This window comes from Lytechinus variegatus, chromosome 15 (genome assembly GCF_018143015.1).
Source record: "Lytechinus variegatus isolate NC3 chromosome 15, Lvar_3.0, whole genome shotgun sequence".
In the NCBI taxonomy this organism is placed as follows: domain Eukaryota; kingdom Metazoa; phylum Echinodermata; class Echinoidea; order Temnopleuroida; family Toxopneustidae; genus Lytechinus; species Lytechinus variegatus.
The window spans coordinates 6,430,163-6,445,237 of NC_054754.1; the positions used below are offsets into that span (position 1 = coordinate 6,430,163).

Genomic DNA, 15,075 nt, shown 5'->3' on the forward strand with positions numbered 1-15,075 from the left:
GGTGTCAGTTTTAACACCACAGTTTTTACAGTGTTGTATCAGAAGATCAATGGTATACAGTACATTGTGTACTTTGCACACTTTAAAATTGTATTGTAAAATGTAATCAATGAATATAATTTATACTTGTATTTTGAATTCAAATGCAAGAGCAATGTGTGGATAATTTGAATAAATACCACCATCATCAGCATCTACACCACCACCATCACCGTCAACACCAATACCATTACCACTTCCACCACCATTTCAACCATAACCTCCAACTCCACCTGCCACCACCATCACTCATACCACTATCATCACTATCAGCACCAGCACCACCTCCACCACCATCACCACCATCAGTCACACCACTATCATCATCACCACCACTACCACCTCCACCACCATCACCACTATCATTCATACCACTATCATCACTCTCACCACCGCCACCATTCCCACTATCATACTCACTGCTACAAAAGACAAGCACCGCTACGCCTTTTTTAAAGGACGTACGAACCAGCTGCCTTCAGCGCCCTGCACCTCAACTGCTCATATCTGGTCAGGTTCTCGACCCACAGTGCAACATTCTGAGAACAGTAGTCTTGTAATTATAGACCCACATAAATTGAAACACCCTACTTCACCTCTCATAACATTCTTACTGCAGTAGTTACGTTACCAAATCTCAAAACAAGGTAGGCCTACTTACCTCTCAAAAACACTTGAGTTTCTCTATACTGGGGCCCGTTGCAGAAAGAGTTGCAATCAATCGCAACTCTAAAAATCAGGCGTAACTTGATTTTCAACCAATCAGCAGCGCGCATTTGGGACTTGCGTTTGATTTTTTTACTTTGCGTTTAAACGCAACTCTTTCTGCAACGGGCCCCAGATGTAATGGCTTATTTGTCGTACATGGTCGTACGCAGCGCGGCCGATGCAGGGGGCAGTTGCTCACCCCAATAAATTTTGAAAACTATTTTTTTTTAATTGAAGATTTTCACAAAATTCACCAAAAAGATCCACAATATCCGTCAGTTTCACTCTACAAAATGCAAAAGCGCTCAATGATAAGCTCGGTCGCTATGCTTCCTCACTTTCGATTTTTTATTTTCTTTCAAAACAGTTTACGCGTGCTGCCCCCAGCGAAAAAATGTCTGCATACGGCCATGATATCAAAAGCTATGTTTTGAGACTAGCCATTTAAAACACACAGTCAATGAGAGACAATACTTAGTGTTTGTCAGTTTGCTCATTGAATTCACAGAAATTATTTTTATTTACCTGTTTTAAACAGAGGCATGATGCCAGAATAATCTTTCTCAGTGTCTACCAAGATATGGCGACCAAGGTCTTTTGTGAGGTAAGACAAAAAGATCATTCTCGACAAAGTCTATTGGGCCTACAGAAACTGGATGGATTCTGCACAGTCTATTCGAAAAAAAAATGATTCAATATCATTGTCATCGGGTTGATGTGCGCTTTCATAATAAGAATTGAACAGAAATGTTTATATTTTTGTTTAAGTTTCAGAAATTAACGAAATGGCAATTAGAGCATGTGGATAATGGACGAACTGATGGTAGACCAAATGATAGTAGACGAACTGGTAATTGTACGAATTGGCATTAGACCAGTTGAAAAATAATCCTTCTCACCTCCCCCCTTTCGTTACATACAGGCCTACCGGCAGGGGCTCTATGGACCCAAGTATGTCTGGATCCTTATCGGCTGGTATCACGCTGGCTGGTGGAGGATCGAAACCACCAACTTCCGGGACAGAGGAGAAGAGTTCTGCACCTTTGATCAGATGGATGAAGCGGTAGAAGGGTATCTCAGCATGAGAGGGTTCGAGATACAGGAGGATCTGTCCAAGATCAACTTCAATGGAATCGTGAGTTATCGTTTCAGTGATTTCACCCTTCTTTCCTGGCTATTAGAGAGTTTTCGCATTTACTACGGAGCCGCTCTCTACAACGCACAAATCCCCTTGCAAATTTAAGTCAAATCACAATGGAGAGCTGAGAGGCTTTTGTCGACAGTTGATGGACGGGATAGCAGATCATCTGATCATCCGAAGATTTGCACCGGACAAACAAATATGTCGTTGTCCAGAGTCAAGACACTACGCTGCTGTCCCCGTCCCATCAGCTTTCGACAAAAGCCCATCCGCTCTATCTCCATTGTGATTTGACTTGCATTTTCAAAGGACTTGTTGCCTGTAGAGAGCGGCTCCGTGGTACATGCAAAAACTCTCTAATAAATGCCGACTCCAGACTTTGTGGAATGCATTTTTGAAATTCCTGTAACAGAGAAATATTTGGGAAAAAGCAAACTCGGCGTACCATCTATCTAGAAATCCTTCGACTAAACCTGTTTAGCCTCGACTGACTGTCAGGTTAGGAAACACGAGTGGCATTTCTTAACGTCTGCTGCTCAAAACACTGGTTCTTCTCTGGGTGATTCATATCCGGATGGTGTCAAATTAACTCCACTCTTTGTCAAACTCCGGCCCCCAGATATCCTATGACATACCTTAATATTTTTCATTACTTTCATTACTGTTTCGATTTCCTATTATCTATTTGTGTTATTTCCAGTATCCTGATGAGGATCGTCTAGAGTTCTTTCATCATCTCCAGGGTGAGCTGCTATTCTCTGGAGCCTGTGACTCCTATGGTTATGACCAGGTGAATAGGGAATTTACGATTTAGAACGGGGATTTCACTGGTGGCGGGTCGGAGAAAAAGGGGGAAAATCATGCCTAAGCCACACACATCCCAGACATTTTTAGTGCCCCACCTCTTCTGTTTTCCATGAGTTTCCAAGAATTCTCCGTTTTCAAGGTTATGGTTAAAATAATTTGCAAGGGTATTTAAATCCCGTATTAACAAACAAAATGACCCATTTTCTGAACTCGGGTTTAATTTAAGCTCAGGGGCCCGTAACACAAAACTTAGTAATGGTCGTAGAACATTTGTCTACGATTGTTTCCATTGACTATAATGTGCAATTAATCGTAAAATCAAGCATACGATCAATCGCTAACCTTTGTGTTACGGGACCCAGGTCTATAGTTGTGGTTAAACTATATGGATAGCCAATTGTGACCTATTTTTTCTTGAAGAGACGAACCGTTATCATTTTTGTAATATTTTGTAGTTTCTGTTTATCATGACAGTCTTTCTCCTTGAAAATGTGAATGTTGTACTAATTAGGTCGATCGTATTTGCTTAGAATTTTATTTTTAGTTCATTTTTTCTTGATTATTTATACCAATAAGCAGTAATCAATGTATTATGTTTATGTCATGAAAAATGTATTATACGAATAATATGAATGAAAATAAAAACAATACATCAAGTCAAATTTACTATTAATCATTTGCGAAGCGATATTTTTCTAGTTTGTGGAATATGCTAAGAATTCTCATCTTCATCTCAAAATAGATAATGACGATAGCTTTAGCTCTGAATTCTTCAACCGAAGTGATTGCTTCCCGTTCCCCGGGCAGCACCCTTGCGGACTTTACTTACACCAACACCGAAATGGCTGATATCTTTCTTCATGAGGCAAAGAATGTCAAGTTTGTTGGTCTCACAGTAAGTCCCATTGCTTCTGTTTGTAATCTATCTATCTATCTATCTATCTACCTACCTACCTACCTACCTACCTACCTACCTATCTATCTACATGTATCTATCTATCTATCTATCTATGTATCTATCTATCTATCTATCTATCTATCTGTCTATATAACGCTCCTTAATTATCTCCTTTCTTGCCCATCTCTCTCAAACGCCCTGTCTCGGTCCGTATACCCCCTCCCCCTCTCAAGCTCTGACTCCATCTCTCTATCAACACATGCATTTCTAGACATGTATATCGATATATACATGTATCTTTTAGGGCCTATATATAAGTTCATAAACGTCTACTGGAGTGTCAAAATTATACTCTGGCACCGAGTCCCACTGACTATGTCAATACGGACAGTACTAAAAGAAAAGCTGATTAAGAAATATAAAGAAAAACACACCCTCACACACACTCTCGCACAACCCCCATACGCTTATAAAACAACGTAATTAATACTGATTTTCATATTAAGGTCACGAATTAAAAAAAATCACGATGTTCAATATGCATTTATTGTAGCCATATTTTATTTGTGATAAATTGTGTAGGTTTATCTTCCCCTATTCTCAATCCATACTAACTTCGAAAGGAACGACATTTTCATCATCAATTGAATTAAATAAATAATCTTAATGGTGAATACCTTTTTTCATTTAAGAAGAGCAGTCGAAAATAATATATATTTTATCAAAATAAACTTCTCCTTTTCCACAAGGGTCCAGTGGCTTTTGATTCAGTCGGAAGTAGAGAGAGCAACGCTGTGATTCAACAATTACAAAGTGAGTTTAAAGTTGTGAATAATTGTTTGAATATAATTAAATATAAGTTTGGTAACTTTGCTTTTACGGTAAATACCATGGTAACAAGGCTCATTGTAGTACAAAAAAGCCTTATTTTGTGACTGATTTCGACATACCATTCAGAAAATTATGAATATGTAATATATGTCACACTTTTCCCTTTCCCTTACTTTCTCTCCTTGTTTTTTGGTTGTGATTTTTCCTTTTTTTAGGGGGGGGGGGATGGTCCCCAAGCCCCATCTGTAACCCCCTGGGTACGAGACTGGGTTTACTAACTGTAAATTGTAGAATGATTTATTACTCTCTCCGCGGTAAAAAAAATATATACAACGCTGTTTACTATATGAACCTTACAGTAATTGTTTAAACAAGTGTTTAAATCTTAAGCAACAAAGTTTAATTTTCAATATCTAATCTTCAATAAAATAAACATGATTGTTTAAACGGTTAAACAAATACTGTAAGTGTAAGGTTCATATAGTAAACAACATTGTATAAAATCTTAAACAGCGTTTTTTCTGTGTTTCAGATCAGCAAGTGGAGCAAATATTCGTGTTCGATCGAGAGACGGATACGATCCGTCTCAAACGGGACTTTCAGTGGGGAGGTGAGTTTCCCAATTGGCGTTGAGGTTATGGATTTGTATGCTCTTAATTCCCTACTTTTTTCAGTCTGCATACATATACATTCAGACAAGGTAACAATGTTTGAAGAAAGCACTTGTTGGATGTTGTTGCTGACAAAGTCTGCTTCATCCAACATCGAAACGGTCACAGAATTGTGGTTATCGGGTTATCGGCAAATTAAGGAAAGTCATGAGAGACCCAGCTCCATTAATAACGGTGGTTGTTTTTACTTGCACACTGTAAGCATTTTTTTATTGGATAATGTACATACACTTGCACGCTGCACTTCAAGTACGACAATACACCAGACGGTGGACTGTACTGTTTCCAGAAGAAGAGAGGTGGAAGGCATTTTCGGATAAAAAACAACAGCGATTAAAAGAAGACAAACTGTCTGTTTCAAGTTTATCATTTTTTTATTGCGGCCAACATAGCCACGGGGATGGCGGTGTTATGACGTAAGTGTATAAGATCTAATGGAGATTCCATGATATTTGCTCCGGCGACAATTGCTCCGATGTAAATTCCACACACTAGTGGATTTACCAACTTCAGCCCTGGATTTAACAATAATAGGGAGTTTCCGATGTGCTCGTCGACTAGTGGACTGCGACGAAAGTACGTCATAACAGTCTGCTTTGTTTTGATGGTATACAAAGTCAGTCGAGCACATGATTGGAAGACACTGAGCATGTGCAAGCCATTCCTAACACGTCAACTTCATGATGACGACCGTGAATTTTGCTCAGATCACGCTTGTCCGAATTGTAGTAAACGAGCAATCAAATCTTTGCCCATTGATTGAAGCCACGTGGTGATTTACTTAAGCGGTTCTGTATACCGTAAACACAACGCAGACTATCATGACGCACTTTCGTCGCAGTCTGCTAGTCGACGTGTAAATCTAAAACTCGCTAATATACAATATCCAAGACCTAACAAAACCCTATTGCAACACAACCCCTATATCTCAGACGAAGTAAATCCCCAAGCAATTGTCGCCGGAGCAAATGTCTTATCACGCTAATGGACAGCCATTTTTCTTGGTCTCGTTATTTAGGTTCTATCGTACCGGTTGACGGTCCCACTGAACAGTTATTGGACGTCCACATCAACAATGCGAATCGTATCGTGATCAGCGCTCTGGCGGGTCTGGGGATAATACTGGCAATCATTTTCCTCTCGGTCAACATTGTACACCGCAAAAAACGGTAAATTATCAGCCACTATGAATTCTTCTCCATTCTTTAGGTCAATATTGATTGATTTTGATATTAGAAATTAATGCGATTTAATAATGGCTTGAAATAATAATCACTTTCCCTATTTAAATGAAAATGAAAAAAAAAACAAGTGCTACTTATTTAAGGGAGGAAAACTATTTTTAGATACATTTTGATAGCACTTAAGTTATAAGTTACTAAACAACTACCTTTGCCTCTAATTGATATGTTTTTCAAAAATAGTTCGATTCATAGTCACTTCACTCGCCAAGCAAACTCTTTTCATTTGCCATTGAACAGAACATCATTTGCTCAAAAAACGTTTATATTTATGGGTCCTAAACTATGGAATTCCTTTACAATTGATATAAAACAATGCAATTCTATACAAATGTTCAAAAAACGACTTGAATTATTTCTCCTGAATTATTACTAATTATTTAGTTCATCAATTTAAAATTAAGCCTTCAGTGTTAAGTGGAAAACCTTTAATAATTTGTATACACTGTGAATGATTCATATATATATTTTTTTAATATGATGCATATGATTTGTATAATAATGTATATATTCCATAATGTAAATATTGTTACGTTTTTTGTTTGTTTTGTTTCGTTTTTTACAAAAAAAGGCAATTCAGTTGCTATAAAAAAAAGTAATTAAAACAGTAAGGGGGCCTACATTTTACAAGCTCTGCTTTTCAGTTGGCCCTCCCTCCCTTTCAAATATTTATATATCTCGATCTGATGATTGTCTATTGTAATTTTAGAATGTAATTTATTTTTTGTATGTACTTCAAATGTGATTGTAATATGTTACTATGTCAATTGAATTATAATTGTAAATATGAAATTGAAAGTGGAAAATAAATAATTGAATTGAATTGAATAAGTGGTCACTACTAAGCCACGTAGTGCCTGCAATCATATTGATTTGATTTATTGTTTTCTTTTGCATCCATAACATATGTATAATGCATTTTTCATAACATAATAAACATAATATGTTAGCATTTTTTGGCATGAATCATAAAGAAAGAGTACTAAAAAAATAATTCCAGACAAAAATGATATAACTATATGATATTCACAGTTTTCAGGAGAAGGATTGTCATCATAAGCAGATTGCTTGAAAAAATGACAATCCCAAACTTATACTAATTCAATTAATTAATACATTTATAAAGCAGAATGGGCATATATTTTCAAATACAAAACATGAATTCATGCAATATTATAGTATGAAGATGAACATGATAAAGCTGAGGGTGATGGTGATACGATGACGATGATGAAGGCCAAGATCTATTGGGTAAGATCTACGACAAAAATCTTTTAGTATGATTCCTTTGCATTTTCTCGTATTATCTCTCGCAATAACTCATTATATAATCTCGGGATATTTCGAGTTATCACCCATTTTGCGTTCTTTCTTTTCCCCCATGTAGAGCTTTGAAGATCTCCAGTCCAATGTTGAATAATGTGATTTCAATAGGAGGCATCTTCCTCTACTGTTCGACATATCTCTTGAGCGAATCATTGGAAGTGCAGCCACAAGAAAATTCTGTTCTCACTAATATTGAGTGTCAGGTAAGTAATCATAAAAACAATACTCATTATATAACGGGTTTACGATACCTGAAAGAAATTTTATACTGCAAAGATATTGTGGCTCAGTGGATAAGTCTTCGGACTTTGTCCACAATATCAGTGTTCATATCTTACCACGGCACTCGCATCTTTCGGCAAGGCGTTTATCTATATTTGCTACTCTCTACACCCATGTATAGTAAATGGGTACCGGGTATGTAGGAATTAATATTGAATGCTAGATGCGCCCGATCAGGGTAGCCGTGCTAAAGCCGGTGTTATACAGTGCGTATCAAAAAAAAGTTTACACTTAGAAAAAATCCTGTAAAATTATTTATTTGTAATATCCTGACGATTTTTCCACATTTTAGCATTGGTACAGATCCATTTAAGCAAATGACGATATAACTGTCGAAAAATATTTCCGCTTGAGTGAGCACCACTTACTTTTGAAAAGTTGGTGAAAATTGATTTGCGCAGAACTTTGAAAAAGTTATGCGAATAAGAGTAAACCTTAATCATGAAGAACACGTGGAAATTAGCAAGTAAAATTGATATGAAGATATCTTTTACCTTTTTAAACTTGTTTCCTTGCCCAAAACACTTCGAAGAGTGCATTGCGCCCCATCCCACTCCCCCACACAACGAGTCTGTCAGAAGCTCATTTAAACTCCCCTTTATTAGCCAGTGGAAGAGCCTATTTGGTTGAGTAACTCCTTAATTTGTTTATCAATAGACCAAACCTAACTGCTAGAGTAGGCAACCCCTCACTGTGTTTGATAGCTATTGTGTGTGTGCACTGCATAGGGCTATGCAAGCAAATGTTGAGCAGACTGCAGATAAGCAAGCATAGGGTGCAGCAGCACCTTTCAGCAGCTCCTTGGCTGGGAAAGCCAGCACTTTGGTGCCACGCCTTTGCTATTTGGAGTGGCATGTAAGCCAGCAGTGGTTGGTACACTGGTTGGAATTCAAGGTCCAGACTGTAAGTTGATGTTTTATTTTACCACATCATTATGTAAAGCTTTGATGATTATAGTTAAAAACTGATGTTAATTGGTATCACAATTGAACATGTAGAAGGATAATTATGCTATTCGAAGACAAGATATAAGACATACATGTACAGATATTGGATATTTTATATAAATATATACCTTTGTCATACACTTTATTAGGAAATTCATGATATATTTATATGTCTTACACATGTCATGAAAGGATTGTTTTAGGAAGTGGCTTAACTATCCAATACTTAAAACTTAAAGCTATTTTGTCATTTATCAAGACAATTGGTGTAGTTATTACAATGTTGAAGGTTTTGTTTAAACACTGATTAACTAAGGAGAGTGGAGATTTTTATATGACACTTAATTAGAATAAACATTTCACTTGTTCGAAGTTAGGACTCTGCTATTAGGTACTCAAAAGCAAGTATAGAAGTTTAATGACCTGCTTGAATGTACTCAGCATTTACTTTATTTTTAAACTATTTGAACAACAGAAATGATATGAACTGTAGGCTGTTAATCCTTGCGTGTTCTCTTCCAGACGGCCGTTTGTATTGATGATTTATCCACGTCTTACGACGTTCTACGATTGCTACGTTATTCACGGGAAAGTCCCGAGATCTAGGTTATCCGGTTTCTTCTATTTTGACAAGTTCATCACATTCGCAAGTTCATCCCATATCGTCTTCCGTTCGCACAGCTCATCCATTTCTTCAGCATCGTATGATCAACTTGGACATTGAAGCATTCGACGTCTGACGTGATGAGTGAAGACTCGAGAAACTGAACTTTCTCCATATTATGAAGTCGGTATACTACATAATTGTTTTCATAAACAGAGTTTATGCTCTTTGAATAGGAATAGCAGGTCACAATACTTTATTTAGATTATATTAATTTAAGACAGATTGTTCCAAAAACTTGTTGATACAAGTTTATTGATTTTTATGTTTTGTCAGCATGTGAGCCTGGATAATGGCAGTATGGATATATATATAATAAATTCATTTTGATTGAAATGTACAATCCTATCTTATAGTTTAATTCTTGGGTGGTCAAACAGCCTGAGTAGATTAATAAGTCAAGTTCACATAAAACACAATGTGACAATTTGGGGGCTTGTCCGGGAAGGTTTAGGCCATAACATACCCTGTTGGTTGAATTAATTGGTATAGGATTTGATTGTTAGTTTTGTATAACGTAATGATGAAGATAATCTAGGATTTTCTTTTGTCTTTATCTAGTTTGGTCAACAAATATAAGATTTCATTTGTCGATGACATGACCTCTCGCAGAGTTTGTGATATGTACTTATGAGAAATTTCTTGTTCAATTTTCAGAATTTAGCCGAAATCCTTCAAGTTCTTTGTGTCAGTGGGCCAAGGACCATCCAGTGCACCAACACTCCTGCTAGCAACGAGCATGCGCAGCAAGGTCAAGTGCGAGTAAAGGTTTATTTTGGATTGTCGGTGAGTTGCGAAATTGAATATGCGTGAAAATTTATTTGTGCCACACAAGTTATCAAACACCCCCTTTGAGAAATAGTTGATATAGTATTAGTTACTTAATAGTTTTTTGACTTAGGTAGTGGTAGTTCACAGATTTAAACATGAGTACTAAGTGGTTTGAGATTGGTAAGGAATTAGGTCTGTCAGGGCCTGAGCTTCTTTCATTTGTAGGAGAAAGGGAACAATTAGAGCGAGAGGAACGTAGGGCTAATAGAGAAGTTAGGAAAGAGGAAGAAAAAATTCTGGAGATGAAACTTGAATTGGCTCGTGTTCAGAGTCAGAGTAGGTCTGATAGTATGATTGATAATGGTAATGGAAACGGTCGTAGTTTGGTACCAACCCCTAAACTCCCTCATTTTGTTGAAGGAAAAGATAATATGGACGCATATCTCAAAAGGTTTGAGAAGTATGCGGAAGTTCAGTCATGGCCAAGAAGTAGTTGGGCCATTAGTTTAAGTGCACTTTTGCAAGGTAAGGCACTCGATGTGTATTCAAGACTTCCAGCAGATAAAGCTGAAGATTATGATGCCCTTAAGGAAGCATTGTTGTTAAGGTTTGAACTTACTTGCGACGATTTTCGTCAAAAGTTCAGGTATTCCAATCCACAGTCTGGGGAGACCCCCAGTCAATTTGTTGTTAGGTTAGAACATTATTTGAGTCGTTGGATTGATCTCTCAGGTACGCAACGTACATTTGATGGTGTAGTAGAAATGTTGCTCAAGCAACAACTGGTTGAAAGAGGTGGAACCTCTCTAGGTCTTTTTCTGAAGGAAAGGAAACCTAAGAATATTTCAGAGATGACTAGTCTAGCAGACACGTATGTAGAGGCCCATGGTGGTCACTTTGGAATTACCAAAAAAAAATAAGAACGATAGGAAGGGAAAGCCACAAGGTAGTAGGTACCCTCAGTCAGACAGTGAAGCTAAAACAAGTCCGGGGAACTTAAGAAATTCACCTCCTGAACGGAAAAGAATTGGTCCGTGTTTCATTTGTAACAAGATGGGGCATTTAGCAGCTAAGTGTAACTCCAAATTACAAGGTGCAAGTCTAATTAGTAGTACTGATCATTCAAAAGGTAGAAACCAAAATCAGAAAAGAGAATCAACTCAGTATGAAACAAATAGTAAAGTATCAGTTGATAGTAGGTCAGATTCTTGTGCAACTTGTTCGCTTGTTAGTCCAGATATGGAAGGAAGTGAGACACTTGGACTTTTGTTAATGTCTTTAGTTAGTGAGAAAGATAAGTCAGAGATAGTTACTAGAAATACCTTACGAAAATCACCAATGATGTGTGCTGCATGTCAGCGTCGTTGGCGTGGTAAGTTGACTGTTGTTGAAGGTAGGATTGGATCACACAAGGTTGATGTCCTTTATGATTCAGGATGTTCTGGTGTTGCGGTTAAGAAAAGTCTTGTGAGGTCAGATCAATTTACTGGTAAATATAGACAATGTGTTTTGATAGATCAGACTCTGCGTAGGTTTCCTACCGCTAATGTTCATATTAGGTCCCCTTTGTTTGTAGGTACAATAGAAGTACTGTGTATAGAGACACCAGTTTTTGATGTTATAATAGGGGACATTGAAGGTGTCCATTCCGTGAGTAATCCCCATCCAGATTGGAAAAAGGTAGTTCAGGGTGATGATATTACTCAAGGTAATGTTAGGAATGTAGATTCCAATGGTAACTCTAATTCTGAGGATGAGAGAGTTGAAGTTCACGATGATGATAGTACTCAAGGTCATGTTAGGAAGGTAGATTCCAATGGTAACTCTAATTCTGAGGATGAGATAGTTGAAGTTAATCGTGATGATGGTACTAATGTAGGCCTGGCTGTGCAGACAAGGTCTCAGAGTCGAGAAGCTCGACGCCCCCAGCGGCCCTTGAAAGTTCCATCTCAGATCCCAGATGTTTCTCCTGAAGAAATTAGAAGAGAAACTGCAAAAGATCCTAGTTTAAGGAAAGCGAGAGAACTCGCTCAAGTTAGTTTGTCGGATGAGGATAGGAAGAACACTTATTTCGTAGTAGAAGATGGACTGTTGTACAGAATGTTTCAGCCTAAGAATGAGAGAGGTAATTCTGTGAAACAATTGGTAGTCCCTCAGGTCTTTAGGAAAGTTGTGTTGTCACTTGCTCATGAAGGAATAATGAGTGGGCATCAAGGCATAGGCAAAACCACTGAGAAGATTTTAACTTGTTTCTTCTGGCCCGGCATTCATGCCGATGTTACTCGTTTCTGTCGTTCTTGTGACATTTGTCAGCGGACAGTACCAAAGGGAAGAGTTCCCAAAGTGCCACTTGGCAAAATGCCCGTAATAGATATTCCATTTCTCAGAGTGGCTATTGATATAGTTGGCCCTATTCATCCAATGACTAAAAAGAAGAACAGGTATATCCTGACCATTGTTGATTATGCTTCTCGCTATCCAGAGGCAGTCGCATTGCCAAATATCGAAACAACCACTGTAGCTGAGGCTATGGTTGAAGTGTTTTGTAGGGTAGGAGTTCCTCAGGAAATCCTTACCGATCGTGGTAGTCAGTTCACGTCTGACATGATGAAGGAGGTGAGTAGGTTGTTGTCAATAAAACAGTTGACGACGACACCATACCACCCCTCTTGTAATGGGTTGGTTGAGCGTTTCAACCAGACCCTAAAGCAAATCTTGAAAAGGGTTTGTGCGGATCGACCCAATGATTGGGACAGGTACATAGGACCAGTGTTGTTTGCATATAGATCAGCCCCTCAGGCATCCCTTAGGTATTCCCCTTTCGAATTGATCTATGGTAGGCAGGTTAGAGGTCCCTTAGAAATACTCAAAGACTTATGGAGTGATGAAACTCATGATCCCGAGTTGAAGACTACTTATCAATATGTAGTCGATCTTAAAGAGAGATTGAAGAGTACTTTGGAAGCTGCTCATGATGAGCTTCGTAAGGCAACGTGTAGAAGTGAAAGGCACTACAATGTTAGGAGTAGGCAGCGTAAATTTGACCCTGGAGATAAGGTACTTATCCTCCTCCCCACTGATCATAATAAGTTGCTCCTCCAGTGGAAAGGTCCATTTAAGGTTGTACACAAACTTGGCGATAATGATTATCGTCTTGATGTTAATGGAAACCACAAGACATTCCATGCAAACCTCTTAAGGAGATATATTGATAGGTTTGACAAAACAAAGGCAAATTCTGATAGTGATAGTAGTAATTCAGATCCCAATGTTACTGTTGCTGGGTTGTTGGATGTGATTGCCCAGGCCACGATCGTCGACCATGAAGATGAAGACGACGAGGACAATCCATCTCCAACATCAAACCCAATTACGATACAAGTTCCAAGATTGGAAGCGAAAGAGACTGTTGAAGATGTGAAGTTAGGACCTGACTTAGAAACTAGTCAGCAGCGTCAGTTGAAGAGGATACTTGGTAGTTATAGAGATGTAATGACTGATTTACCTGGTAAGACTCGGTTAGGTGAACACTCGATTCGGCTAACGTCTGACGATCCCGTCCGACAGAAGCCATATCCAGTTCCTCATGCCCTCCGTGGCGTAATTGATGATGAAGTTGAGAAGATGATAGAGATGGAGGTAATAGAAAAGTCTAATTCCCCATATTCATCCCCCATTGTTATTGTCAAGAAGTCAGATGGAAGTAATCGCTTTTGCATAGACTTTAGGCGGTTGAACCGCGTGACTGTTTTTGATGCTGAGCCCCTTCCGAATACAGAAGAAATATTTTCTAGTTTGTCAGGGTCCCACTTCTTTTCGAAGCTAGACCTTAGTAAAGGATACTGGCAAATTCCCCTTTCTGATGAGACGAAAGAGAAGACCGCGTTTCAGACTGCGAGTGGTCTTTACCATTTCCGCGTAATGCCGTTTGGACTAGTTAACGCGCCGGCGACATTCAGCCGAGTAATGCGTAAACTGCTTGCAGGTATGAAACATGTAACAAACTACTTAGACGACATCTTGATCCACACCCCTTCATGGGAAGAGCATCTTGTTGTTCTACAAGAATTGCTGAGAAGACTGCGAGCAGCGGGACTGACTGCTCGGCCCAGTAAATGCCAACTGGGTTGTCAACAAGTAGAGTTCTTGGGCCACCTCTTGCAAGATGGTAGGATTCAGCCAATGAGTGACAAAGTGGAGAAAATCAAGAATGCAACCAGGCCAGCTACCAAGAAGCAACTCAGGGCGTTTATTGGACTGGCAAGTTACTACAGACGCTTTATTCCACATTTCGCGTCCATAGCCTCACCGTTGACCGATAAGACAAAAAATCGGGAACCCAATCAAGTTCAGTGGACAGAACGTGAAGAGAAAGCCTTCACGACTTTGAAAAGTAGTCTTGTCCAACGACCCATTCTGTGTCTCCCCGATATACATCGTAGGTTCATTGTCAGGACCGACGCCTCATCGACAGGCATTGGAGCTGTGCTCCTTCAGGAATATGATGGTGATAAACACCCAGTCGCCTTTGCAAGTCGTAAACTCCTGACAAGAGAACAAGCGTACTCTACGATTGAGCGCGAGTGTTTAGGCTTAGTCTGGGGAATCAATCAGTTCCAGGTTTACCTTGAAGGTAAAGAATTTACCCTCGAAACTGATCACCAACCCCTCCTCTACCTAAATCGCACAAAATGCATTAACAATCGTGTAATGAGATGGGCACTAGCCCTACAACCATTTCGGTTCCGT

The 15,075-nt window shown here is 38.7% G+C and overlaps 1 protein-coding gene across 1 annotated transcript in view; it reads left to right on the forward strand.

The window, feature by feature from the left end:
- Window positions 1–15,075, forward strand: part of LOC121428499 (gamma-aminobutyric acid type B receptor subunit 2-like) — a 56,318-nt gene that overhangs the window by 24,602 nt on the left and 16,641 nt on the right. Inside the window, exons 6-13 of the mRNA XM_041625133.1 lie at window positions 1,286–1,351; window positions 1,670–1,882; window positions 2,589–2,678; window positions 3,438–3,590; window positions 4,343–4,406; window positions 4,957–5,034; window positions 6,114–6,264; window positions 7,724–7,865. Of these exons, the coding sequence (XP_041481067.1) occupies window positions 1,286–1,351; window positions 1,670–1,882; window positions 2,589–2,678; window positions 3,438–3,590; window positions 4,343–4,406; window positions 4,957–5,034; window positions 6,114–6,264; window positions 7,724–7,865 (957 nt within the window). The remainder of the gene's footprint in view (window positions 1–1,285; window positions 1,352–1,669; window positions 1,883–2,588; window positions 2,679–3,437; window positions 3,591–4,342; window positions 4,407–4,956; window positions 5,035–6,113; window positions 6,265–7,723; window positions 7,866–15,075) is intronic.